This window comes from Oryzias latipes, chromosome 24 (genome assembly GCF_002234675.1).
Source record: "Oryzias latipes chromosome 24, ASM223467v1".
Taxonomy (NCBI): domain Eukaryota; kingdom Metazoa; phylum Chordata; class Actinopteri; order Beloniformes; family Adrianichthyidae; genus Oryzias; species Oryzias latipes.
In genome coordinates, this window is record NC_019882.2 from 19,737,583 (window position 1) to 19,765,487 (window position 27,905).

At 43.4% G+C, this 27,905-nt stretch overlaps 1 protein-coding gene across 1 annotated transcript; it reads left to right on the forward strand.

Moving 5' to 3' along the window:
* The first annotated feature begins 438 nt into the window (after positions 1–438).
* LOC101162803 lies at positions 439–27,290 on the forward strand. The gene is made up of 23 exons (XM_011492041.3): positions 439–700; positions 802–885; positions 3,749–3,869; positions 3,952–4,054; positions 9,553–9,666; positions 9,740–9,856; positions 12,043–12,203; positions 13,047–13,193; positions 13,381–13,483; positions 13,981–14,106; positions 14,190–14,372; positions 15,771–16,009; positions 16,242–17,042; positions 17,654–17,747; positions 17,844–17,945; positions 19,053–20,003; positions 20,865–20,987; positions 22,280–22,408; positions 22,682–22,874; positions 23,181–23,305; positions 25,131–25,321; positions 25,398–25,531; positions 25,617–27,290. The coding sequence occupies exons 1-23, from the start codon at positions 682–684 to the stop codon at positions 25,847–25,849; spliced, it is 4,593 nt and encodes a 1,530-aa protein (XP_011490343.1). The 5' UTR covers positions 439–681; the 3' UTR covers positions 25,850–27,290.
* The last annotated feature ends 615 nt before the right edge of the window (positions 27,291–27,905 follow it).

Consider the following 27,905-nt stretch of genomic DNA (forward strand, 5'->3'; position numbering starts at 1 on the left):
TGTGATAAACACAGCTCCTACTGATGTAATGTAACTGTAAATAAAATTTATAACAAGTGAATATTAATTTAGGTCATCTCGTAGCTTGTAGTTAAAGCATTTTAGGATCGTGTCCTATTCTGAAATGTTGCCGTACGACAGTGAAAAACGTCTTTATTGTTTATGACTTTAAATATTAAATCAAACCATCTGTAAGTTTGTCCTTTAAAAAATAATTTTAAAGGACAAAAAGTGATTTAATAACCTATTTTTTTAAAACAATTTTTAATAGAGCTTTAAATAAGAAAATTGAAAATATATATTAGGTTTTCAAAATAAGACTTAAACTTTATGTTTTCTTCGTTTTTTTTTGCTTACTTAAATACAGAATAAAACAAAAATAATCATGAAAAAACGGAAGTAGTTGGGCTGGATAATGGACCTAACAGCTTGCCATACACCGCCTTGTTCCTCCGCCCTCCTGGTTGATGAAGCCGCTGACCGTCCCGCAAACTGAGGACTTCTTATTAGTGTGGAGGCGCTGGAGTATGGCGGAGGGACGCGGTCCACCTGGTCTTCTGCTGCATCTTCAGACTCTGTTCTGTATTTTCTAGTTCCATCCAGACTAGGAACCTCTAGTTATTTTCCCACTCAGCCGACAAACAAACGCGCGGAACCAAGCGGCGGGGCTGGAGCCTGAAGATGAACCGCAGCGCAACAGGTGGGAGAAGAAGAAGCCAGGAGGAGCGCCTTCTCCTGCGGATTCCTCCGTGGAGACGGAGGTCACAGTCAGTGATAACCGTCTTTGGGTTCAACTTTCAGGGGCCCAGGAGCCGCAGGACGGAGCGCCGTGCCCGCCGCTGCCCGCGGATCACGTGCTCTCCTCCGGAGCGGTTCTTTTCCCCGGTAAGTAAGTCAGGTGGTAATCCTCTTTCTGCTGTTTGTTTCCACCTGGGTGATCCTCCTAATCTGTGTTTGTGCTACAGCACTGAGCGCAGAAACCCTCTTTTCTTTTCTTCTCTTTTTTTTTAGACTGACACCAATGAAAGGTTTTTGTAATCCTAAGAAAATCTCCAAAGATGAATTTTATTGCAATACCGACTTTAAATAAAGTGATGAGGTTTTAAACAAGGAGGGTGATATCTGATGGTAATTGGGAGACAGAAGGTGTCTAACCTGAAGGTAAACGCTCGGCATGGAGTCAGCATTTCCAGGTCAAAAGGTAAAGTCAGGTGGGTTACACCTGAAAATGTGAAATTTGTTCCAAATTTGACCCATCATGCCCTGGAGGGGGGCAGTGGGCTGCAGGGACAGTAGAGGTCAGGAACCATTTAGTGGTTTAACCCCCCCAGTTCAGCCCTATAACGAAGTAGAGGGATTGATTGAGTCCTGTGTTTATAAATGTATTTGGCATGACCTCATCATGGATTTGACCTTTTGACCTCCCGGTCGGAACCACTGCGCCATTAGGCCACTGAGCTGGTCTTTCTGGTTCTTACATTTAAAAAAAAAATCCCTTAAATATTTGTCATCACAAGAATATTTTTTTTTTCATTTTTCTGTTTTAGGCCAATGAAACACAGAAATGTTGTTTGCTGATTTAAAGTGAGCTCTGGAATACAATAGACCCACTCCAATGAAAATGGGGTTTTTGGTGTTTTTAACATGTTCTTGTAGCATTGGAGGACAAATATATAAAATAATTTTATATTAAAATTACATTTCTGACTATTTCTTTATTCAAATCATCGCGAATTGAGGGGGAGTTTTTGACGTATTAAATATGCTGCTCTCTGCTCTGCTCCATTCTGATCATCCACTGTCAGACACTCAGACCCATGAACGTCTTAGTTTTCCTGGTCTGAGCTGGAATCTGGATTTAAACTGTACGGCTGGATAAATCTGATGTTGGTCACCTTTTTTGTTGCACCGGTAATGTTAGCTTGATGGTCTGAGGGTCTGTAAGCTAGCGGTTGAGCATGTAAACAGATGGGTGATGGGAAGTGGGGGTGGGCTTAACCCACACCTCAACTCAGATTTTTGTTTTTTGTTGCTAAAAACTTCAATGAAAAGATTACTGGGAACCCTGAAAAGATATTTTAAAATGATTGGAGCGGCTCTTTAAAAAACATACAAATGAGTTTCTGACTTTTATTAATTTTTTCTTTCTAATGCCCACTTTTGAAAAAAGAGTTTAAATCAAACATCTAATGTCCAATAATTCATACTTGTTTCCTTTTAAAGTTGTTTCTTGTATAAATGAGGTAAAAAAAACACAAAGAAAAACTTTGTTTTTTGTTTTTAACTTTTTTTTTTTAATTCAATGTTAGTTTTTATTTCGATAAAGGAAGTTACTTTTTCAAACAATCAGGAAATAGTGGATTTTGGGAGTAGACATGCAAAAAGCACTGAAATGGGTCCATTTGGAACCGTCCTATAGTGTGGCGTTCCTGGTTGTTCTCATGGTTTCTCCCTCAGTTCAAAACAGCAGTAATGTTGACAGAAAACCCAAACTGCATCCTTGTTTGCCAAAGGTGGAGTTCCGGTGAAGCGCTCATACGGAGCAGGCGTCTCTTGAGCTGATCAAGACGCATTTGTGTCTTGAAATGTCAGAATGTCGGCTGACAGACTGAGCAGCTCCTATGGACTTCATCAACGTAACTTTTTATTTACAAAAATCCCACTGTACATTTTGAAATAGACATGTTTGGTAAAAGATCAACATTTGTAGTTAAAATGATTTATTTTTACTTTAGTCATTAAGCTCCGTCTGGTTAAGATCTGAGGTTTGAGCTTAACGTTTTACTGAAAAGTGGATTTATTCCATTATTTCAAAAAAACAAAGCAGATTTTTACAGCTGTTAACTTAATTCATTCCCCTGTAAATTCCTTTCAGATTAACCCAATAAAACAATAATTTTTTCCCTCTTTTTAGGGACTGGTTACTATATTTTTGTTCAGTGTCCTGAGTCTGGAAGGTCACAGGTTCAAATCCTTGGCAGAGGTTCTAAAAGTGGCACTCAGCATTAGGGGTTGGATTGGGGGGTCAAACCACCAAATGGTCACCAAGCGCGTCTGTGTGCGACTCCCCCAGGAGACAACTTTTAACATACCTGTGCTTTGCATTACTCAAAAAGGTGGAAACCTTTTCTGTACTTCAGTTACAGTCTGATATAAATTTAAAACTTTATTCACATCAAAGTGATGTCAAACTACATTCTGCAGGGACTATTCTGTTTAAAACCTAGTACTAATTAACTGTATAAGAGAACTGGACTGAGTGACCCCTCCCCCCGGCGTTCCAAAAAAGGAAGTACCCGCTGGTTCCGAGAAGCCAAAATCCCATAGACTAGAAATAAAGGGCTGCTACTCATTCTTGTTCTTGCTAATCCTCATTTTTTTCTTTCAAGTGGTGGGGGTGTGGCCTTCCTACAAGCTCACTCCTGATTAGTGATCGGTTGCCATAGAAACATTGACTCAGACTGACTCAAACCAATCGCTTACTAAGGACGTCTGGCTCTAGGGCGGCGACATCCGCGCCGTGAAAAATGGTGACTGGTTTGGTTGGAGCCAGAAGTAAACCATTTTCTATGGGGGGTGTCACACTCGCTCGCTCCAGGTCTCCGATACGGTCAATGTTTACACTAAAGTGACAGAAGCAGATTATCGTCTGAAATAACCATTTTTATTCTTTTTTGAAAAACCTTTTCCCTAGTGTATTTCTTTATTGTACATGGGTTGATGACAGCTGTGTTTTTTGTCCTTCCAGGTGTTTTTGATCAGCATGGCTGCCCTCTCTTCATGTTCCCGGCAGACGGTCAGGCCAGACTGCAGGAGCTCAGCGCAGCAGAAGTTGTGGATTTCATCACCTATTTCCGGTGTCTGCATAAGTGCGTGTGCTGCCTGCTGCTTGGCTCTGTCTGTATGCGGCAGAGACGCCCGGTGGAGCTGATGGTTTGTTTCTCTGCACAGTAAGAAGCAGGAGAAGCGGAGCTCGCCGTCGGTGGTCGCAGACCTGAGACACGCCTCGCTGCCCGCTGCCAGGTTCATTGCAGAGACTCTGCTGCAGCTGGAGGTGGGTCGGACTGTGTGCGGACGCTGGCCCGCAGCCTGGCTCCGGTGTTTGCTCTGAAACCAGAGATGGGTCACATGCAGAGGAGTGTGCTGCGGCCTGATCGCGGGTGTGTCAGGACAAACGGAGGCCAGGGGGCTCTTCTTTCTGCTTTGTAAAAACAGAAAAGAGCTCAAATTTAAAGGGTATTCCTCTGAAAAAAAATCTCTGTTCACAATTATCTAGTATTTTCCTTCCATCCATTTTTTTATACTTGCTTATACCATGGTCCTGGTGAATGCTGCTGGGTGTGCATTAAAAAACGATAATCCACAGTGATAACACACCTAAAAAAGAAGTTCCGGTCACATAGCTGAAATGTTTTACGTCACTGAGCTGGTCTTCTTTAAAACCAACTTGGCTTAGCTTCATCAAAACAAGCGGTAAAAGGTGAACTTTCTCTCTGAACTGATTCTTTACTTATGACCATCAGCATATGTATCGCTGTCCTTCGCTGCTGCACCCGGTGCCAGTTCAGCCGGCCTAGTGGCGCGTTGTTACGGTAACAGCACCACACAACAAATGGTCCACTCTTTGTGAAAACAACGATCCAAACCCAAGAAATAAAAAAGAATAAGGTACAAAAAACGGAATATTTCTTTCTTTTCTAAGTCACCATGGTACGGTTAAGCGGGATAATGGCCTTTGAAGTGTGCAGTGTCAGAATTAACGCACTTTGCAGAAGCAACCGCTTCACGTCAGGTGGTTCAGGCTTCCACGGCGTGCGTTAATTTCGGATATTGCACACTTCGGCCATTAGCCCTTACTTCTCCCGGGTCAGGGTCATGGGTTGGCTGGAGATCACTGCTGTGAAGGCGGCCTGGACAATCTGATGGTCCATCACCAGGCCACACAGACTCAATATAGTCATTTATGCAAGCAGGCGGTCTTGGTTTTATTTATTTGTAATTCTCTGTGCAGAATAGTAAATTCAGACACATTAAAGGTTTTCAAGCATTAGCAAAGGTCATAAAAATCAGAATGAAGTTCAGACTTTGAGTAGAGCTCTCCTTGGTCCACTCAGAGACGGACCTATCCGGTTCAGAGGATGCTTTTGAGCTTGGTTTCCTAACTGATGGTTTGACTCTCTATTATATTGGAGTATTTAGGCTTTTGCAAAGCAGGCCCATACCATCTAACTACAACCACCGTGGTTTGACTAAGCTTTTTTTTTCATCTTTAAAAAGAAAAAGGAAACTCCTAAAGACCCAAACACTGAGCACCACTGCAGAACTTTGAGTAAACAGAACTCCTTGGACTCACAGCAGACCCTGGTGACCTCTCAGTCGTCCCTAAACAGTCTGTGTTCCCACGGCTCCACGGTGTGAGCTAACAGAGATATGGTTGAGCACTCAGGAGGATTCCAACGAGGTAAACGCTGAAGGCACTAAGCCTGGTTTATTTCCATTCAAATGAAAGGGCTTCATGCTGCGTTAAGTGCAGAAGCAGAAGCAACTGTGTTTGTGTGACTTGTTAACAGGCAAAACATCAACTGCTACTCCTTCCACTCTCCACAGGCAGTGTTGGCCTTTAGTTTGAGTCCAGGTCCAACAGTAAACACACCTTCCAGAAAGTTCTTTTGTCTCATTAAACCACTGATCTTGTCCAAATTTTTTTTTCTGTTTTGTTTTTTCAAATGTGAGTCGAGTTTTTGTGTTCTTTCTCAAACTTGAACTCTGGATCCATTTGTCCAGAGTCTCCTGACTGTTGAACTCTGACCTTAACAGTTTTCCTTCCCCCGTGTTGCTCTTCTTTTCCTGACGTCCTGTTTGAGTCGTTTGGGGTGTTGCTCCTGGAGGGTTCTGTTGCTTGTGTAACGGCCACAGTCGGTCTGTCTTTCCTGAACGCTGGGATGTTTCTTTTCCTGCCGACGTCGGCTCACATGCCTCTCACCATGCTGCGTCTTCAGGGCTTTCAGCCCGAGCGCTCTGGTCTGGTGACGATCACACAGGATTTTTAAGGGGCAGCACAGAAGAAGTTCACAAAAAACGCAGATAAAGGAGGAATAAAGTCATTTTTTGCTGAATTATAGATTTAGCTGAACTGACTTGAGTTGAAATGTATTTTTTTTTCAATTTTTAATCTCATATTTTACTTTAAAGCAAAAAACTGATCAGTTGTTATACATTTATAAAAGTTTACTAGAGGTCAAGTTTCAAGTGTAATTAGTCAAATGTCTAAAGCTACGCTCACACCGGCGGTGGCAACTCGTGTTCAAGTGGCCACTTTCAGTTTTTAAGTCCGTTCCAGGGCTCTAGGTACAAGCCAGCCGTTTACTGAATGTTCTGCTGAACTTTCAACTGCCTGAACGTCAAACAGCTGAGCTGTGACCAATCAGGGACTCAGATTTGGTAGCGACCTGTGGATGATGGAGTCCTTTTCAAAACACGGACGTGCCAAACTGTTGTAAACACAATCATGAAGGAGAACTGGATGATTGTGGTTCCTCTGCCTGGATGAAATGACCAAGTCTTTAATATATCAGAATAGAGCTGTCAAAGGAAAAAAGATCGAGATGTGCACCGCTTTGACATTTCGCACTAAGCCTCTTCCAGCTGTGGGTGGCAAACAAGCGCTAGTAAACAGCAGAAAAAGAAGAAGAAGCCCCACCCTGCACCTGCTTGTCTGGTGCTGGCCCGGTGTGAACACCACGCGCTGAATAAGTGGATTTGTTAGACTGTATTGGCGTGCGCGTAGGTGTTTATGGTAAGCATTTATCGCCGCTTATGCGTTATGCATATTCCACAGGCTGATGTAACGTTGTGACGGTAACGTTGCGATATACTGTGCAGGCCCAACGCTCAGTCCTATATGACAGGTTACCCTTCACCACAGTTCTGTTTGGTTGAAAGCTGCCTTGTTGGATAATTGGTTGCATTTCTTTAAGCTAGGAGACAGTTTCAGCTCTCACAGCTGATTGGGATCAGCTGAGTCTAAAACTCATCCCTGTATGATATGAGAGGCGGGGGGGCTGAACTGTGTGCAACCCACACTCTTTACACTCACACAGACACTGGTACTGATTGTTTCACGGAGGCTCAGAATGCAGCCATCCATCATCTGGTTGAGTCTTAAATGTGTTGGACAGGATGTGGAGAAACTCTCCCATCAGCACCGCTCTCTGCTCTCGATGCCACATCAGCGCTCTTCCTTAACTGGAAAGACGTTGAAGTTGAAAGGTGGGACTCTGCAGCTGCATGTGAAACCACGCCGTTGGTCTCTGTAGAGAGCAGGTCCTTTCCGGAACTGCAGCTTTCAATAATGCATGTTCGCCACTCTTGAGTGGGTCCCTGGCCAGAGCAGGCTTTGTTTTCCCGCCTGCAGCATCCAGTTGTGTAATGTCTTTATCCGTTTAGAGTCGCTGAAATGTACAGTTTAAAACTCGCTGAGAAATTCCTGTGTGTTTGGTGGGGAAGGGGTGGGGGGGTCACATGCATAGTTGGTCACATGGAAAGCCTCAGTGTATTTTCAGTAAATGAACATAATTATGAGTGAGAATGTAAAAAATCTAGAGCCTCTGTGGTCTGAATTTGTCAGATTGCGTTCTGAGCTTTTATTGTGTTTTCTTATGGTATCAGCCAAAAACTCATTCACATTTTTTCTAAAGCACCTTTCATGAAAAAAGGACTTATTTTCCATAAAAACCCGTTCAAAAATCTAATGTAAATGTTTTTACAAGCTGATAAAATTTGTAAGCATTATCAAATGGTCCTGGCTATTGTGGCCCCACCCACCCAAACCCATAATATTCATTTCCATGATTCCATAAATTTTTTTTATACAATTTTCAACCGTCTGGGCAGGAGCCAGGTCCTGCTGGAAGAAGAGAATCCTGAAGTATTCTAGAACATTCTACTAGACTGTTGCAGTGATTTTGGATTGAAGAAAGCCGAGTTTACCAACACCAGAGCCGGACATTCCAGCCCGTATCATGACTGACTGATTTCAGCTTGGGTTCTGCTCCTCACCAGTCTTCCTTTTTAGACCTTGATTCCCAAATGAAAGTCACACTTTCCTTTCGTCAGAAAACGGGACCTTGGACCTCTTGTCAACAGTCCAGACCTTCTTCTTGGCCCAGTTGATACGTCTCCACCGTTGGTCCTGGCTCAGAATTTTCTTGACCCGAGAAACCCGACAGTCGTATCCCGTCTCCAGAATTTATCTGAATTTGCTGGTTTTGGAAGCTGTTCCTCCACCTCATTCCACTCTTAACCCTTGTGCTATCCTAGGCACTTTAACATTGGGAGTTGGGTCATCTAGACCCACTAGACCAGTGTTTTTCAACCTTTTCTGTGCCACGGCACACTTTAACCTTAAAAAAAATCCCGCGGCACACCAGCATCCAAAAATTAAAAAAAAAGGAGAAACTCATAGTCTGTATTGATCCACAGCCCCTCCACAATCTCACATGCATTTTTGAGATAATTGTTACAGAAAAAGCTGGAAACTGCAGCTGTTTTTTTCTAAAAGAGGCAATAAAAGTTAAGTTAGAAGATTTAAAAACAGTTTGTGTGTTCGTTAGTTTCAAGACGTTTAACAACAGATCTCCTTTTGCGCTGTCACTCTCACAACCCAATGCATCATGGGAAATGTAGTGCATAAAACAGCCGAAGATCGGTTTTCGGAGCTTCATTGTTTTGTTCACTTGTTCCACGGTCTGATACCGGATTCTGTGCAAAGCTGCACCGCTAAAGACGAGCTTTAGCTGGTATTTTTGTTAGAACTGAGCGACTTTACGAGCTAAATCGGGACAAGGAAGTGAAGACTTTAGGCACTTCTGATTGGTCAGACCGATGACATGTGATTAACCCCCCCCAACACGGGACTTTTCCAAAATACAGCCGAAGGTGCAGCTGAATCGCGGTACGTCATTCTTATCAAAATGTCTTTAATAAAATAAAATAAACGCAAAGAAAAGGTATTTTACGATCTTTTATATTCCTAACTCCTCAGTGTTTTATCAGGATGTTTGGATGAACAGAGAGCTAAAATCCTGGAGATGGGAAATGTTTTTAGATCAGTTAATGAGGGCAATTTCCCACGGCACACTGGTTGAAAAACACTGCACTAGACAGTGCTCTGAACCTTTTTTCTTCAATGATTTGTGATCTCCACTGGTGTCCATGGATTACATGAAATCTTTCCACCTTTATCCACCTTTGTCATGGTAGGGAGAACACGTCAATGGAAGGGGGGGTCATAGGATAGCACAAGGGTTAAAGGACGTCTGCAGGTTCTTGAATCTTGTTCTTTTGATAATCCACTGAAGTACGTGGTCGTCTCCTTAGCTGGTGCATCTTCTCCTTCCATTAGATTTTCCATTGATCTGCTTGGACACAACCCACATTCTCCTCAACTAGGAACGTCTTGCCCATATCAAACTGAACTCAGACGATTCGAGACAATTTCTTGAATTTTCTTTTCACATTTCTTTGTTAATGCGGCCTCTTTCCTTTCTGCAGCTGTCCAAGCAAAAGCTTCACAGCGTTTACATAATTCAGCCCACAAAGAAGGAGGTGCAGAAGCTGTTTCTGAAACTCCTGACTCCATCCAAGTCCCAGTCTCCGTCTTTTAAGGTAAGTTGAGAAGGAAAAAGGACGAGGCTTCATTTACATTCAGTTCTTCTGTAAAAGTCTCTCACTTTTGTAGAAAATCCTCCTGAAAGAAATCCAGGAACTCTCCAACTACATCGATCGCAGCCAGCTGCCGGTGTCGCTGGGCGGGTATTTGAGATACAGTCACCAGAGCTGGGTCAGCTTCATCAAGGTAAATGCTTCCTCTCTTCAGTTCACTGGAAATATCATGGGTTGTCTGAATTCACTCACTACTCATTATCAGCTGTCCATATAGGTCATTCGCCATTTTTTTCAGGGTGTGCCAATCCACATTTCCAAAATACAGTTCCCTGGAACTTTTTGCCAGAAGCCTTTGCACAAAAACTGTGCTTAGATGGATGGTCAGTAGATTGGTGAATATAGACACACAAAAAAAGGACTATATTGATTATAAATCATTCAAGTTCTTACCATCAGAACCGTATCAATAATCTTCATAAAATGTTCATTAATAGGTTTTTACTTCTGCAAATAGGTGATGTCATATTTGGCATTTAAAAAAATGTATTTGTTTGAAATATAGACTGTAAAAACGGGGGACAGCTCAACCCCTCCCTTCTCGTATTCCCAAACAGGAAGTACCATTGCTTCTTGATACGGGCACTGCCATAATGATCCAGGCAACAGTGATTGGTCCGAGTCGCTCTGAGTCATCGGCCATAGATACGATGACTCAGAACAACACGGACCAATTGACTGGTTTCAACATGGCGGCGCCCGTATCGGGAAGCGATGGGGAGGGGTTTGGGCTAATTTCGCGAGAGCCGGAGGTTAAGCCTTTTCCATGGCTGACGTCACGCCACAAGTCGTCCTTTGTTTTCCCAGTCTGTGGTCTGGATTGGGTTAAAATCCAGGGCACTGTAAGTATTGTAAGTATTGTAAGCTGTATTTTTGGACTACAAGTCAACAATTCTGCCAAACCCCGTCAGAAGACTGAGTGACGGTTCAGCGGCGGTTGGCATTGGTCACAACCCTGACTAAACTATGCAGAAAAATACGGTGGTCTTTTAGTGGGTGGGGAGTGGTGAGGGTCTTATTATTTTTTTATTTTAACGCCACTAACCATATAAAAAGTGTTGATTCCTGCTGGTGAAAGCACTAAAGTGCTTTTTAGTGCAAAAGGGCTTTTATTGTGAAAGATTTGTCAGAGAGGGTACTTTGTGCTAATTGACACAGAATCACTGAACCGGAGTACTGGTGCCATATATTTCAGTAGATTAATAGAATCAACAATAGAAGTGTGAAGGTTATGTACTTTTATTTATATTGATGGACTTTTTATTTATCTGTTGCATTTGTACAAACGTAGTGGACAGTGGAGTAAATTTAGCTCCAAAAATAGTCCTCCTCATCATGACGTTGATGAAGAGTGAGCCTCACTCCTTCAGTTTTCGTTTGTGAATCCATTCATGAGATCCATTCTGGCGGCTCTTTTGTCCGTTGGTTACCATGGTGAAGCTTGTGCAAATGGCGTCATCAGCTGACCTCATTAACAAGTGAAAGGAGTCCTCTTTCTCGAGTTCGTACATTCAGCTGGACCTGCTCATCACCATCTAGAAGAGACCACCTCAGGATTAAAAGATCTCCACCTGACGTTCAACTGAAGATTTGGGCGTTCTCTCAATAAAATTTAAATATCCTCTTTGAAATCATCGATTGGTTTTTGATCATCCATTTAGAAACAGTACAGTGTTCCCTCGCTTTCAAAAAAAATATCCCTACGATTGGTGAAATCTGGGAAGTAGGATTCCAGCGGTTTTAAGGCTGAACACACTTTCTACACTTTTGTCAGACATGAACATTTTCACACTCTTCTCTTGTTTAAACTCTTAAAGTTCAAACCTACATTGAAAAAACTGTTTAATAGAATGAAAACAAAGACCTGATCGTGATCAAAGGGGCTATGTAGATTTTGCAAATCAAACACAGTCTGTGCAGGACAAACGGCACAGATTAGATCTAGTGACAGGTCCTTCAGCCAATCAGAAATCAGAAAACAATACACAGAAAAATTGCACTAAAAGAGGAGAGACTGTGAAAGGTTAGTAGTGATAGAGCGAGGGAACACTGTACTTGATGTTTTCTTAAAAGCAATAAAAAATCTACTTCAAACTAAGACTACGCTTGTTAAAATCTCATTTATTGCAGATAAGTTTATATCCCAATCATTGAAATAAGGCCTATCTAGCTTAAATCCATTTTTATAATGACCTACATTAGTAACCGGCAGATCTGCTGGGATTATTTGGTATCAGACAAACCTGGAACATGTGCTTTCAGACCAACTCAGTGACACTAGTAAAGACACTTGATGGTTGTTCATGCTCCTTCCTGCAGGAGATTGACTCATTTGTCCAGGAGTTCCTGTCTGTGGTGCAGCGTCTGCCCTCGTGCATCTCCTCCCTGCAGGCTATGTCCAGGCTGCAGCCCCCCTCCACCCTCAAGGATCTCCAGCACTTCTGCTACACCAACGAAGCAAAGTTCCTGCAGCTCAGGAGGTGACATTGATGCTCACCCTGGAACTCTATCCTTCCCTTTACTGGAACGTCTCACATTCCTCTAAATAGGTTTAAATCTCACCTTTCTAGCTGCTCTGATTCATTTGGTTTAGATCCCTGGAGCTTCTGGTGTTCCCCAGGGTTCTGTCCCGGGGCCTTTGCTCTTAGTTACTTTACGTCCGTGCCTGTATCAGTATTTTAAAATAAAATGTTTATTTAAGAAAGGGACATTGCACGTTAAAGAGCATTTAAAATGTAAAGATGCCAGAAGCTAATTTCCATCTGTTGTCTCCTGGCTGGTCAATCTTATTGAAGAAATAAAACAGATTTTAAGAAGAATAAACCACACATGAGAATAGAAAACACAATACAAAGACGGAGGTAAAAAGACAATATGCAAATAACAAAAAGAAATGCAGTACGAAACTAAACCATATATTTTAAAATCTGTTTCAGTTTTCTCAAAGTAAATACCAGTTTGGTTTGCAGATGACGCCTAGCTCCACTTATCCTGCAAACCTCCCTCCACATTTCCCTCATTACTTGAACTCAAACCCTGGGTCTCCTTAAATTTCCTGAATTCATCATTCTATCCAAATGAGATTTTTTTTCTCTGACTGTCTCCATATCTCTACTTGCCTTGGCACTTCCTCCTCCACCCGTCTCACTGTTTTCTCCTCTCTCACAACCTTGGCGCTGGGGTTGTGACCTCTGTACAATGTTCTAGCTGCTTTGTTGATTCTGTTCTGGTTGTAAAAAAAATCCTGAATGGTTCTGAATCCTCCTGGTGACCCGAGCCCGTCTGCTCAGACTCTGACCTTCATGTTTGTGCTGAGGCTGCAGGGAGTTGGGTCTGGACGAGCTGCTGAGGCACTGTGAGGCTGTGGTGGAGAAGCTGCACTTCCCTGACTTGGACCCATGCTACCAAGACATGGTGGGCACCACCCTCTTCACCCAAACCGCCTTCGACATGCTTCAGAACCACAGCAGGTACTGCAGGCTGCAGCTCCGGGTTCCTGGCTCTAATTTCCCCTTCTCACATGCCTAAATCCTGCTGTTCAGCCGGGTTGCACTGATGATGTTCTGCAAAGCTTGAGCAGACGACTGACCGGTTTAGAACAGATTCGGTGAGTGTTAAGCCAATGTCTGCTTTGACGGGTTTCTATATGTTCTCCAGAATCACTGCTGCTGTGGAGAAGGTGGAGCTGCTGTGGCAGCAGGCCTTTTCTAAGGCCCATCTACAGCTTCAGGTGGTTCAGCTGCGCAGTGATGCTCTACAGGTGAGGCGAAGGGGATTCACAGCTGATATTTATGAGGAGCTTTAAAGGTGGAAACTGACGTGCTTCCTACAAATCTAAAATAAATTAGGTTGGTATGGACTCAAATCAGCTTACAGTGAATGAAAAACCAGATTGTAAATTGGTAAAAAAAAAAAAAGAAAATCTGAAAACAGTGTAAAACTCGAAAGAAATGTTGAAAACTTTATTTAAAAACAAAATGTTTTAGACATACTTTAATGATATTCTTAGTTTCTGTAAGTTATTTTCTACTGAATTGAAACTAATCCCAAACCAATTTAAAGCTCTTTTTTTCCTCTCTCTTCCTAACATTCTGGTTGGAAAGACAGTTGCTTCTGAACTTGCGGCTCATCTGTGAATTTGCGTTGGAACAACCTCTTTGACCTGCGCTCTGATCATGTGTTCTTCCGCCTTTTCATTGGTGTGACTGATTCTGGTTCCCTTCCATGTGTTCAATCCTCTGAATCTTATCTGAACAGATCACTGAGAAGATTGAAAGCCTTCAAGAGAAGCTCCAGTTTTACAAAAAGGAGATTGCCAATGACGGTGTGAAAGCTGAAAGGTTGCTGTCTGAGTTTAAAGACTCCGTTCACACTCCTGCTGTGGTGAGATCCTGTTTCTGCTTGGTACCAGGTGAAAAAGCTTTACGTTGCCCTTTACCTGCGTGTGTGTGTCACTTCTCGGCCAGGCTCTGGTCCGGTGCGCTGAAGACTTGATCCACACATTGGCGGAGGTTCTGCCTTTAGAGGCTCGGAGCCGGGAGGGCTGGGTTCTGGACCTGGAGAGGCTGAAGGACAATCTCCACTCATCCGTGCATTACACCCATCAGACCCTCAAAGCCGTTCACAGCTACCACCGCCACCACAGCAAGGCAAGTTTTCCTCGCCTGATCAGAAGAATAAGCAGGAATGCAAAGCTGTAAGGTATCCAGATGTTTGAAAATGTTCTCCAGGTGACAAATGAATTAGTTTTCTGTGTCTGTCCTCTAGCTGGTGTTATGACCATCAGCAGAAACCAGCACACGGAACCTTCACATGTAGGATGTAGGCACTAAAGCTCGGCAAACAAACTGAATGGAACCAAAAAATGCTGATGTATACAGTCAAGTTATCAAGCTGGTTCTTTAAGAGGAGTGTCCAGAAATGGGAAATAATTTAAAAATGTCTATAGGCCACGAGCCAAATAATGTAAGGACACGTGCTTTTGCCTCCTCTGATTATCAGTTAAATCAATTAAATGTGTGTTGTACATGTGCATTGGACCCCCTAAATGTTTCGTTATTATAATTATTGTATAATTATTATTAGTTATTTTACTTTAGGGAAGTGACGTTAACAAAAAAATAACAAAAAAAAGAAGTAGTCCGCTCCCAAACTTAAATCAGTCAAGTGGACCCGTGGAGCGCGGACTTACAGCTTTGTGTTTGAGGGGAAGGGGGGATGCTTTGTTACATGCGCGATATGTGTGGGAGACTCGGGATTTATTTTTGTTTATTTTATGAGTTTTTTCCTCTCAATGGAGAAAGCCGTCCTCTTATCTTTTTCTATGGCAGCAGTGTAGCTACAAAGCAGCTATCAGCTCACGTTTGCCCCCAGCTGGTGAGGCCTGCCTCACCTAAAGCCTTTTCTGAGGGCCTAAAGCAGCGTCTTCAGCGCACGTCTCTGTTAACATTGAGTCCTGCCGTCAGACATGAAGGACAGCGCTCCAGAGCCTCACTCCGTCTGTGATCGCACAACACTCAAATTAGGCGATTTTAACCCCAGAAACTGTGGAAAACGTGTTGAGTTGACTGAAAATGTATATTTAACACAGATCAGTGGAAAATATTATTTATTTAATTTACTTTTTTCTATTTTATCACGATTATGGCAGGTGAGGCTGTGCCTCACTTGCCTCACCTGACCGCACGTCACTGGTCCAGCGTTGGAAACGTTTTATAGATTCTCCTGAGCGCAGTTTCAAGTGGTAGGTGTGTGGACTTCCAACAAGCTCACTCCTGATTGGTGAGAGTGGCTGCTACAGAAACGTTTGACTCGGACCAATCACTGACGTCTGGCTCCAACATGGCAGCGTCTGTACTACGGAAAGATGGCGACTGAATTGACTTTATTTGGTTGGAGTCAAAGTAAACCGTTCTCTATGGCTGACATCACACTCACTCGGTCTGGTTCTCGTATACGGTCCAACTTTAAATGTCAGATTCTCACAACCTCTACATTTTCATCAGCACTATGTATCTGCCTAACAGCAGATTCTGTTGCCCTCATAGGTCAGCAGCTGGTACCATCTGGTCCTCTGTGAGAACTTCCTTCAGGAGCTGCTGTCTGGAGTCTATAAAGATCCAGCTTCTTCTCAGAGGGCTTCCACTCCTGGGTGGCGGCAGAGGCTGGCGCGTTTCCTGAAGAAGAATCCGCCTCCAGACATGGAAGAGCTGACTTATCTGGCTCATCTGTCCGATGGCATCCCAGACCAGGAGATCCAACGGGCAGGAAGGCAGATTTCTCAGCGGTGAGACATTTTACTGGTTCTGGTGATTTTTAATGATAAATGAAGAGGTAAACCTTATAAAACAGTTTTCAAAGCTGGACATTCCAGTTTTGAAGCAGCCATTTACATTTGTAAAGACAGATGTGTCTAAAAGCTGAAATGAATCCTTTTGCTGCTGTGGGCGACTGCTGTGGACCTGAAAGTTTCCCCTTCTGTGAAGGGTTTGTGAAGCTGAAGCTCTTGTCCTCCTCAGGTGCATGACCCTCAGGAAGCTCCTGATTTCCTCTCAGCCGGTGTCGGTGGAGCAGCTTCAGCTGGCCTTGCAGTGGCAGTACGATCTGCTGCGGAACAGTCGGGTTGACCAGTCCTCCAGCGATCTCCACAATGACACCATGGAGGATCTGCAGCACAGCTCTTCAGAGCCAGAGCTCATGGGAAGTGGGGATGTGCCACCGTCCGAGAGCAAACTCCCTTCTCTCGGCTCCTTCGACTCTGGTTTTGGGCAGCTGGAGGCGCATGTGGGGAGGGGGGGCATGGATGACATTGGGGACCCCATGAGCCCAGGCCCGAGGCAGCCTCAGATCCAGGAGGAGATGGTCTGCAGTGTGTCGGACTGTGGCCCAAAGGAGTCCGACTTTGGTTCTGTGGGAAACTCCTCGAGGGCGAGCGTGCAGGCCCCCCCCAAAGGGCAGGTGAATTCCATGAACTTAGAGATCAAAGAAAACTGCTCTGCTGCCTCCACCACTAACAGGTGGTTGAGCCCACCTGCAGATGATGGAGAGAACTCTTACACCGTCACCATCACGCCAAGCCCAACGCCCCAAAGGAGAGGCTCCCATGATGCATCAGACCTCAATGCTGCTTCCACACCATCTCGACATCAGCCCTCACAGACAGAGTCCCAGAGCAGCTTGGAGGATCCAAAACTCAGTCTCTTTGAGAACCTTCTGTCCGGCACAATCACTGAAGGAGACAAGCGCTCCACAGAGGAGGCCCCCACCCTGCTGCGGGACATCCATGACCTCCACAGGCAGAAGCCAGATGCTGCCAGCAGGTAGCTCCCCGTCTCAGACCGTCCCACAGTAACCAATGATCTCTGGGAACTTTGTTATTTATGGTCCTGACTGTGTGTGTGTGTGTGTGTGTGTGTGTGTGTGTGTGTGTGTGTGTGTGTGTATATATATATATGTATTCATATACATGTATACATATATGCATACAAACACTCACAGTCAGGACCATAAATATTCGGACAGACACATTCTTTCTAATTTAGTTTTTGTACATTACTGGAACGCTGCACTAAAGTAACAAACAGGAAGCGTTAGAGGGAAGAGCCCAACTGTTCAGAGAATTGCTTTGATTTTCAAAATAAAAGACCAGGTACTCCTTCAGGTAAACTCCTGATCTCACATGGTCTGCTGAGTGAACAGCTCTCAAGTTCACTGCTCATCTTGAACAGGTTGAAGTGATTGAAAAAATGTTTTGTGCTCCTCTAAATGCTCCTTGAGAGCATTTTTGTGGCTCTTGTCCTCAGTCGTAAAGATCCATCTCCTCCATCTTGTAGTGGCCATTTAAAAGCAGCTGGGTAGCTTCTGTGAGAGCGTTGTGAGTTTGCTGTAGAGTTTTATGATGTTTGCGGATCTCAAATGTCTCTTCTTCCAGCATGATGGAGGTCTCTCCGGACTGGGATTTGAAGGAGCAGGAGGATCTCCAGGAGGTGGAGAAAATGCTGGAGGAGACCAATAAAATCCTGGAGGTGAAAACCTTCGATTCTGAATCTCACATTTTCTCAAATCGATGAAATGCTGCTGGAGAACACAGGCTCTCCTTTTAAAGTTTCATTGTCGTGCAGGAGGAGGAAAATGTTTTGGCTCAAGAAGCTGTTCTGGATTCTCTGCTGGAGAGGGAGAGGGCTGTGTGGCCACTGCTGGACAGAGAAGACCAGCTCTCTGAGGTACGTTCCTCTTCCTCCTCTTCCTCCTCTTCCTCAGAGAAACCCACAGAAATAATCAAAAGTTTAACAGTCAGGCATGTTGCTGCTTATTTTGGGCTGAAAAAGATCTGCATTAACACATTGACGGAAAAGGTTAAACATAGAAGAGTGTGAAAAGTCTCACTGATGTGGGGGGCTGAGGCTTATTGTTTGCAAATTTAGCCCCCCACCCCCCCACCCCAAAAAACAAAAAACCATCAGCTTTACGGCGCCGGAGGTTTCAATTGGTTTGTCTGAATTGATGCAGAACTACTCTAGTCTGACAAGTTTATCACCATCCAATATTTGTCTGTTTCAAAGATAAAACAATATTATTTTAATCTTTTTATCCAATGGCTCCATTTCCTCCACCACTGAAGCTAGATTCTTGTCTGGTTTTATTTAAAAAGTTTTAAGAAAAAGTTGAATTCTGAAGAACATATTGGTTTATTCACCTGAACGGGACAAGAGTCAGAAATGAATCTACTGCATCCTGACGAACTGCTGCTGCGTTAAACCTGTTTCTCAGATCTGACCCTGTTATCCATTTTTTTAATGTGTGGGGTCGTCTTCAAGTTGATAGTGAAGTATTACCGTCTTTCTTTTGAACCAGAAACTGCATCAAGCAAAACAAAACATAGTGTGGTATGACAGTGCTACCCAGGATGCCTAGAGACAGCTAGTGATTGGTCAGACAGGTTGACTCTTCTTCATATTTGTCTCTTTAATCTGCAATATTCAGACTTTGCAGAAAGAACAACGCAACACATAAAACTTCACTGACAAACTCAACATTGTTCCATTGTAACACATCAAATACAAAAGTATACTTTTATGTTTTTACCTCATATTGAAGGATTCGGCTCTCCTGACTACAGTACCCATAATGCTCCATGTTCATAGTTTACCAAAGTTGTAGTAAAACATTTAGACCGATTTTTGATAGCCACACTAAATCTGTTCCAAGTCGGTGAGAATTACTGGGATTTATGCATGAGGCACAATGTTTTTGACTGATTTGATGGCCTATTGGTCCAAAATAACATATCGTTCACTGGAGTCTGATTGCTTTGTCTTCATTTGTTACAGATCTCCTCCTCCGAGCAACATGAAGACTCTGACAGTTCTCCTGAGCCTGAATCAGAAGAGTCAGGAGAAGAAAGCTCAGAGGCTGAAGCTGCAGAAGAGACCAACGAGCCGATTATGGAGGAGGACACGAAGATCCACTGTGAAGAAGGCCTCAACCATCATCCCTCAGAACCTTCAGTCCCTGATCAAAACTGTGCTGCTAGAAAGAGGGAGGCGTTTCGCTTACAGCTGGAAAAGGAGAGAGAAGAGGTGGAGAGGCTGGAGGAGAGTTTGGACAAAGAACAAGGAGTCTGTGAAGAAGCTGCTGATGTTCTGGCAGGTTCTACTCCTCAGGATGAGGTCGAGAACTTGTGTTTAGATCTAAAGGATTTTCAGGACCCAAATTCTCAAACAACAGGCCTCACTGAGCCCAAAGAAGACTCTCCGTATCAGAACCCTGGGGGTTCTGAAGCCGATCCATCAGTCGGCGGTGGACCAGATGATGGAGCGTTTGATCCTGGTGGACGTCCCACCAGCGCTGCAGCAGAACAGGAAACCCCTGAAGTGTTGGATCCAGCCGCATGCTCAGCAGCTGAGGAAGCCGGCCCTTCGGAGAGTAGAGATGGAGGTCCAGACGTCAGCGATGAGCTTCTTGTCCCGAAAGAATATCCTAATAAAAACAACAATAACAACTTGATCTTGGAGAACAGTGGACCTTCGGAGAACTCCCCCCAAACTATGTGTCAAGATGAAGATGACCCATCAGGGAGACCTGCCCGTTTGCTTCATGTGGAGCAGCGGCCCGTGGAGAAGGTCCAGTCGACTCCAGAACCACGTCCAGCACAGCTGCTGGAGGGTGTTCCGGGTGGAAGACGTGAGCAGACGGAAGCGTCCGGACTTCAGAGCTCAGAGAGAATGAGGACGTCTTCTTGTGGGTCAGAAGAGATGCAGGTCCAGCATCTCCATAGCAACGTGAGAGACGCATGTTCCTTCACTTCTGCTTCCTAATGGTTACTGATGCAGAAAATGTAAAGACCGATTAAGTTTGTCCTGGTTTCACAAGCACAGCTGACTTCAATGAATCCAGTTTTAAAACACTCAGATGTCAGAGGGGAAGTTTTCTTCTCAGTTGAGGCTGTTGCAGATCGTCCCAGAGATCGTAAATGCTCTGCAACGTGAGCAACCTGCACCTCTGAGATGCGGACTAGTTGGAATAAAACAACTTCTCTGTCTGAACTCCAGATGATTACACAAAGGATGTATAAATGTGATCATGGGGCAGGATTTCAAAGAATCCTCACAGATAATGAAGTTTGATCTTTATTGTTCAGTTTAAAAGGAAATCATGTCATCCCAAAATGTTGTGCACACATTTTTTCATTTTTGGCCTGGGAAATTTAAAAAAAAGATGAGCTACTGGTTGGATGGCACAAACCATCTTGTAAGTTTTCTTAACCACAAGTGATACCTGAAGGGAAATAATCCTGTCAGGAAGGAAAAATAAATGTTGGGTTTCCTGTTCTTGTCAGTCATTTAAAAGTATTTCAAGAAACATTTCTGGAGTTGTTTTTAGAGAATCACTAAAGAACTTTTTTTATTTATTTTATTTCTGCTTTAAGAATCAATGTTAACCAGCTCTCCGTTTAGAATCTCGTGATGAAGCGGAACTTACTTTGGTCCAAACCACAAAGTGATTACCTCCGAAAAACCATTAACACTAGAACCGTCCTGCATAACCTAAGCTCAGGAGAGCACTTCTATTTATAGAAAGTAGCATTTGAAAAACCTTAAATAAAAAAAAAAACCCTTGTTTATTTTTTCTTTTTTTTCCAGATGGCAAATTTCGAAACTCCCATCGTTCTGGATACTGGATCTGGTTTGATGAAAGCTGGATTTGCTGATCAAGATCTCCCAAGTGTCACATTCTCAACGATAATTGGAATTCCAAAATACGAGGTAAAAGCTGAAGGAACTTATTATTTATTTATTTTTTTGGTCCATTCTGTCCGGCAGCAGTCCTGGACTGCAAGACCAGATTGTTTTCACAGATCTTCTTTCTACGTGAACCTTTAAAAAAAATGTATAAGTGGGAGGAACAGTAAATGAAACTTATGTGTTTATTTATTTTATTTTTTGGGCCAATTTTTTTCCAAGCGCAGCACTCACTGTTTTGAGTGTAAAACTGAATATTTTGTGTACCTAAAAATAATTTTCTTCTTGAAACTCAAAAATACGTGCCAAAGCATTTTCGCTCTGGAGAAATTCTCTCTCCTGTATTTGAAACAAAGCAGAACGCCGCGGTATAAATGTGCCGCAAAAGCCAGTCAATCACATACATGGACATGAAGGTCGCTGCTGCTTGGTCAGAAATTCTTCCATTCAGCACGTAGACTGGATCAGTTTTGTGCGCGATTGGAACTGCAGGATCTTTCAAGTTTTACGCTAAAAACGGCGAAATTCACAAAAAACGCTCAATCGCACAAAATCTCTTATGGAGCTCAGACATATTTTTCAAAAACCATTAGTGAAATGAAAAGAGGACTCTTGGATATCCAAAAGAGATTTTTGAAATTATTTTGAGATGGCCGCACGACCTACAGCTTGGAAGCCATGTTGCAGGAATAGTGAGATTTGCCCGTTTGATACAACCATTTTGGAAATAAAGTTTGTAGATTTTGAACAGCGTCAGCGTGGCGAGCTTGCAATAGTGTCGTTCCCCTGTTGATTCCCCTGATTTTTTTTTTTTACTGGAATATTGTGAAAATGTTATACATGAAACGTTAGCTCAAGGTGAATGAAACAGTATCAACATATTAGGAATGTGGGCGTGGTTAAAAATAACCCTGAAATGCCAAGTAAATCTAAAAGTTCACCGTTGCAGATCCTTCTAAAAATTCCATTGACCTGGCGTGGCCGAAAAATACAATGGTTGCTATGGAGATAAAACCAACATAAAAGCCCTCAATTTGAGAAAAAAAAGCCCCCGTTCTCACAGATTTAATAATAAAATGGAACCACACTTAGGACACTGATGAATGTGTTTGTGGTGACCTCTGATTAAAGATGGGCCTTTGGAACGGCAGCACCGGCGTTTACACATCAAGCTGTTCCAGCAGAGGACTGGCAATCAGAGTCCCAGCAGCGGCACTTTGCTGAAAGTTTTTTGTGTTTCAGCTGCTTAAACACTGTCATCTACCCTTACCCAACTACAAATCAACCACTTTCATTTTTTTTCTTCTGCTCTGTAGGAAGTCATGAATGGTAACCTTCAGAGAGAGACCTACATCGGTCAGGAAGCTCAGAACATGAGGGGGGTTCTGGCTCTGAAACGCCCCATTCAAAACGGGACCATTCAAAACTGGGACGACATGGAAAAGGTGGGGGGAGGGCTGAAAGGTTTTTGATACTTCTGCTACCAGAACCCAAGAGTTTGAGGGCCAAATGGATCACAGTGACGGCGCTGAGACCGCGATGTAATGAACAGTTGAATATTGGAGCTGTGACGTCCTTTCAGACCACATTTGAATTCAAACTGTTTACAATTTTTTTTTTTTTTTGGTAAAGATCACAGCCTTAAAGTTCAACTGGTTCAAGCTGATAACCGTTGCATGATGGGAACGGGAGCTGAAACTTTTCCAGCCTTCTTTCAGATCTGGGCTCACACCTTCCTGGAGCTGCGGGTGGATCCTGAGAATCACCCCGTTCTGCTGACGGAGGCGGCCATGAACCCTCTGGAGAACCGGCAGCGCATGGTGCAGATCATGTTCGAGGTCTTCAGCGTTCCCTTCACTTACGTGGCCCTGCAGGCGGTTCTGGGGCTCTATGCAGCAGGGAGAACCACTGGTACTGTGCTCTCGCCTTCTGTGTTGACCTGATTTTCTATTAAAAACAGGCTTTTTCAAACAGCATTTTTTCATCTGCTCCTGATTCACAATGATTTCAAGGAAGAAATACTCAAAAATGCAATTTGAATCTTAAATTTCCTTATATATATATATACATGTCCTCAATGATCAGAAAAAATGTCCCAAGAACATGTTGAAGATGCCAAAAAACCCTTTTTTAATCGGAGTGGGTCTGGAATACTTGAGAGAGTTTGGGTTTTCTGCTGAAGAGCGTCCTCAGAGCTGTGGGATGATGTGTTTGCAGGTGTGGTGTTTGACTCTGGACATGGAGTGAGCCACAGTGTTCCCGTGTTCGAGGGCTACTGTCTGCCTCATGCAGTGCAGCGCTTCCCGCTGGCTGGTCTGGATGTTACCATGCACCTGAAAAAGGTGAGTCTGGATGGAGGAGAGGACAGCAAATGTCTCTGTGGTTAAAAAATAGATGATCTGTAGAATTCATCTTTAAGTCTTTCTAAAATGCAGATAAAAGGATTGAAGTGCAGACATTACGGTATGTTTTAAATCAATTCATCTATACACAACTCTTTTAATATAGCTGCATGATCACCAATGACCATGCAATCCTACAACAATTTTTTTATTTCTCAGTGAGATTCCACAAGACATTAGAAAATATTCAGGTGCCACGGCTGTTCGAAACACAGAAATCAATTGTAGTTGGCAATCGTCATATGATTGCTATAGCATTTTCCTAGTCTGAGCATCCAATCATAAGCAAACCTTGCAAGGCAGAGAAAGAAAGACGTTTGGAAAAAGTGTGGGTTGATCATTGTTTGGGCCATAGATACTAACCAAATGTAACTTGTGTCAATATGTTATCTTGAACATAATCTATCTATCGCTTTTATTAGGAATTGTATTTGCAATTTGATAAGGTCATGTATAACAACCACCTGGCATGCTTAGTATAGGGAGCACATAGAACCTCAACAAGCCATCTTTTTTTTCATTTCTGTTTCCGCTGTCCTTAAATGTATCTCCTGCAGAAACAGATTTTGGGATTTGAGTCGTTTGATTCTATTAAGAACTTGATTTCGTCCCCAGTATCGCGATATTCCAAGAGAGTTTATGGCCCTGCTGCTGGAGAAGAGCAGAGAAGGTCAGAAGGAGCTGCATTGACTTTTTGTAGATCTAGATAGTCTGACAGGATCCAGAGAGATGAGGAAGTCTGGAGTGACAGAAGAACGACTGAGTTCTTCAGAACATGGATGAGAGCTGGAAGACAGTGGTGAGATGTTGTGTAGGTGTGACAGAGGAGGTCACGGTGGAGGTTGGCCTACACCCAGGATCAGCTTTGAGCTCCTTTTTGCTCTGGTGGTGATGGATCATCGTGTTTGCAGATGACATAATGATATGTAGTGAGAGCAGAGATCTGGGGGAGGAACATCTACAAAGGTGGAGAGGAATGAAGATCCACTGCAGCAAGACAGAATCTGAGTGTGAATGAGAGGAACTGAAGAGGAACGGTGAGGTCACAGCGAGCAGAGGTGGAGAAGGTGGAGGACTTTAAGGGTCAATGCGGTCCAGAAGAACAGAGTTTTGAGGAGTGTGCAAGCAGGTTGGAATGAGTGGAGGAAGATTCCAGGTGTGACTAAAGAGTGTCATCAAGAATGAAAGGAAAGCAGCCATGTTGTTGAACTCTGATGCAGAGACAGGAGGCAGAGCTGGAAGTAGAAGAGTTGATTATTGAGGTTCTCTTTGGGAGAGACCAGGATGGATCAGGAATGACTCCATCAGAGGATCAGATGATGGTAGATGTTCTGCAGATAAATGGAGGGAAGCAGATGGTTTGGACACTTTCAGAGGAGGAACAGTCATGCTGTTGGTAAAAGGATGCCGAGGTTGAAGCTAGCAGGAGAGAGACCAAAGAGGTTCATGGATGTAGACAAAGGGGCCATGAGGGTGGCTGGTTTGAGCTAGGAGGATGAAGAGGAGAAGCTTGGATAGAGGTGGATAATTCTTTGTGGGTCCCCCTAAAGGGAGCAGGAGAAAGACAACAAAGACCCAGATCATGGCTTCTTTATAGGTAATTAAATATAATTTGTAATTATTGGTTTCATCCAGTTGAAACTACCACAGCATCTGAACTTCTCCAGAGTTGTGAATAGATGTTTGAATTATTGTTCAGTCTGTGTTTCAGTCTGGTTCCTGCGGTTTAGTGCAAAGGTGGACCTACCTGTGTCTGTACTCGCAGCTCCTGCAGGAGAAGGGCGTGTGCATGCACACCTCAGCAGAGGAGGAGATCGTCAGGGAGATGAAGGAGAAGTGCTGTTGTGTGGCTCTCAACTATGAAGCTGAGCTGAGTGGGAGGGACCAGACCTGCAAGGAAATGAAGTTCACCCTGCCGGATGGGCGGGAGGTCACTGTCGGCTCAGAGCGGTTCAGGTAACATATGCAGATGGAGACCTGTGTTAGGAATAATACATAATTCATGCAATGTCCCTCGTTGTTTGGTATTCAGAGCCCCTGAGATCCTCTTCAAACCTGAACTGATTGGACGGGATCATTATGGGATGCACGAGAGCATCTTCAAGTCAATCATGAGGTCAGACATCGACTTGCGGCGGAGCTTCCTGGAAAACATCGTCCTGTCAGGTAACTGGAAGATTCTGTAAGAATCCTGGGTTCCTTTCCTTTTTGCATACCTTGTGTGGTTCTGTCATGTGGTTCTTCTGTGAAGGTGGGAACACTCTCCTACCGGGCCTCCCTGAGCGGCTGCAGGCTGAGGTCAGAGGCCTGGTGCCCTCAGACATGGCGGTGAACGTTCGGGTCACTAGCCCCAAAGCCAGAGACTTCCTGGTGTGGAGCGGAGGAGCGGTGCTGGCCAACTCGCCGTCCTTCAGCTCCGCATGGATCAGTCAGGAGGAATATGAGGAGTACGGACCACAGATCGTCTTCAGGAAGTGCTTCTGAGGCAGAGGGTTTGGGGGTTTTTGGATCAAAGTGCAATATTTGGAGCTCCTGCAGGGGGCGTGAGCTGCCTCTTTTAAAACATTCTGTGTCTCCTGTGGAGACTATTCTCCTCTGGTCTTGTGTGGATCTTGATGCCGGCGGGTTTTCAGGTCTAAGACTCAACACCCAAAGATTCAAACCAGGAGAAATGTGCTTGTCAATGTTGTTTGTTCTTATTTCCTGATTTTTGGAGATGGCTTTGTGTTTCTCTAAAACTTTCATTTATAGATGTTAATGAACAAGGATTGAAGCTGGCCTTTGATTGAGGTTTGCCAAGTACTTTTGGTTTTTTTTTGGGGTGGGGGGGTGGTTGAAGAAAACTAATAATTTCAGCTGCTTTTTGTACAATTGTTTAAAGCTAAATGAATTGTGAGATGTGGTGAAAAATCACGGAATATTTTTTGTCTGGAAAAAAAATCTCTTTAACTCTTAAAGACCAATTTATTATTATTTTTTTTTAAGTGTTTGTTCTGAACTCTGAAGTGTGTCTGGACACAGAATTAATTCTGAGTATAAGCTGAATGTTCATAAAAGACTTTTCCGGAAGGTGAAGACTCGGGAATTCATCTCCTCTGGTTTCCATGGATCAGTTGGGTTTGTGAAATCGATGCGGAGGGGTTCCTGTTCCCTCATGGGCATCTTTGAACTTTTGTTGAATTATCAGTTTGTACTTCAAGCATGTTTTACTGCATGTTTGTGTCATGAACTGCCTCATGGGGGCGCCGTTTGCCCAGCAGCTCAGCTCCTGAAAACCACTGTAGTGTTGGTGCAGAAACTGAGCTTCCGTCTCCTTTTGGTTTCCTGGTGAACTTGAAGAAAATGGTTATTTTTCTGGAGATCAACAGAGTTCAGCATTTTGGCTCTCAAACCCTACAATCTTTTTTTTTTTTTAAATAAATTTTTTAATGATTCTCTAGTTGTCTTCTGTTTTTTTTCCGTCCTCCACTTTCATTTTTCTGTCCAGCTTTTTAAAGAAATCTGGCTCAATTTATATAAAATATCTGACTTTTTGTCCTTAAGATCTAAGGACCTTCTCTACAGAGGATATCTTTGAATAAAAAAGCTCACTTTATCAGTCTAACATTTAACTTATGTTTTCTTGTATATTTTTTTTTATTTTGTGCATTGATTCTTGATTTATATATTCCAAATAGTTTAAATCCTTTGTTTATGGTTCTATCTCAATTATGATGGTATTTTTGAATAATCACAATTATTTTTATAATTCTTTTATAATTAGCTGTTGTTTTTTGAATGTTTTCATTAATTCATTCTTTAAATTATTTCCTCCTACAGTTGTTTTACTGCTTTTTAAGTAATGCGTGTGATTTTTGAAGGAAGGTAAATTTGTGAAGCAAAATTGTCGGAGAAGTTTGAATTAAATAGAAGCTGATTCACAGTTTGCAGAATCCAAAAATGCTGAAATGTTATTTTACTCAGTCTGGATTCTTCCCCTGCAACATCGGTGAATCATGAAGACATCTGTGGTTCGTGCTCATATGACATTTCTGTGGAAGATGATTACAAAGTTTACAAAGAGATGGTAACATCTACACAACCTTTTTCAGGATCAGGTTTTATGGATGACCATGAGCTTGTCAGGCCGTGTTTCAGGTAGAAGACGTTTAATGTTGGATCATCCATCCATCCATCCATCTTCCTCCGCTTATCCGGGACCGGGTCAACGGGGCAGCAGTCTAAGCAAAGATGCCCAGACTTCCCTCGCCCCAGCCACTTCCTCCAGCTCCTCTGGGGGGACCCCGAGGTGTTCCCAGGCCAGCCGAGAGACGTAGTCTCTCCAGCGTGTCCTGGGTCTTCCCCGGGGCCTCTGCGCAGTGGGATATGCCCAGAACACCTCACTAGGGAGGCGTCCAGGAGACATCTGGACTCCTCAACTGGCTCCTTTCGATGTGGAGGAAAAGCGGTTCTACTCTGAGCTCTACTCACCTCTACTCCGAGGTGACCAAGCTTCTCACCCTATCTCTAAGGGAGCGCCCAGCCACCCTTCGGAGGAAGC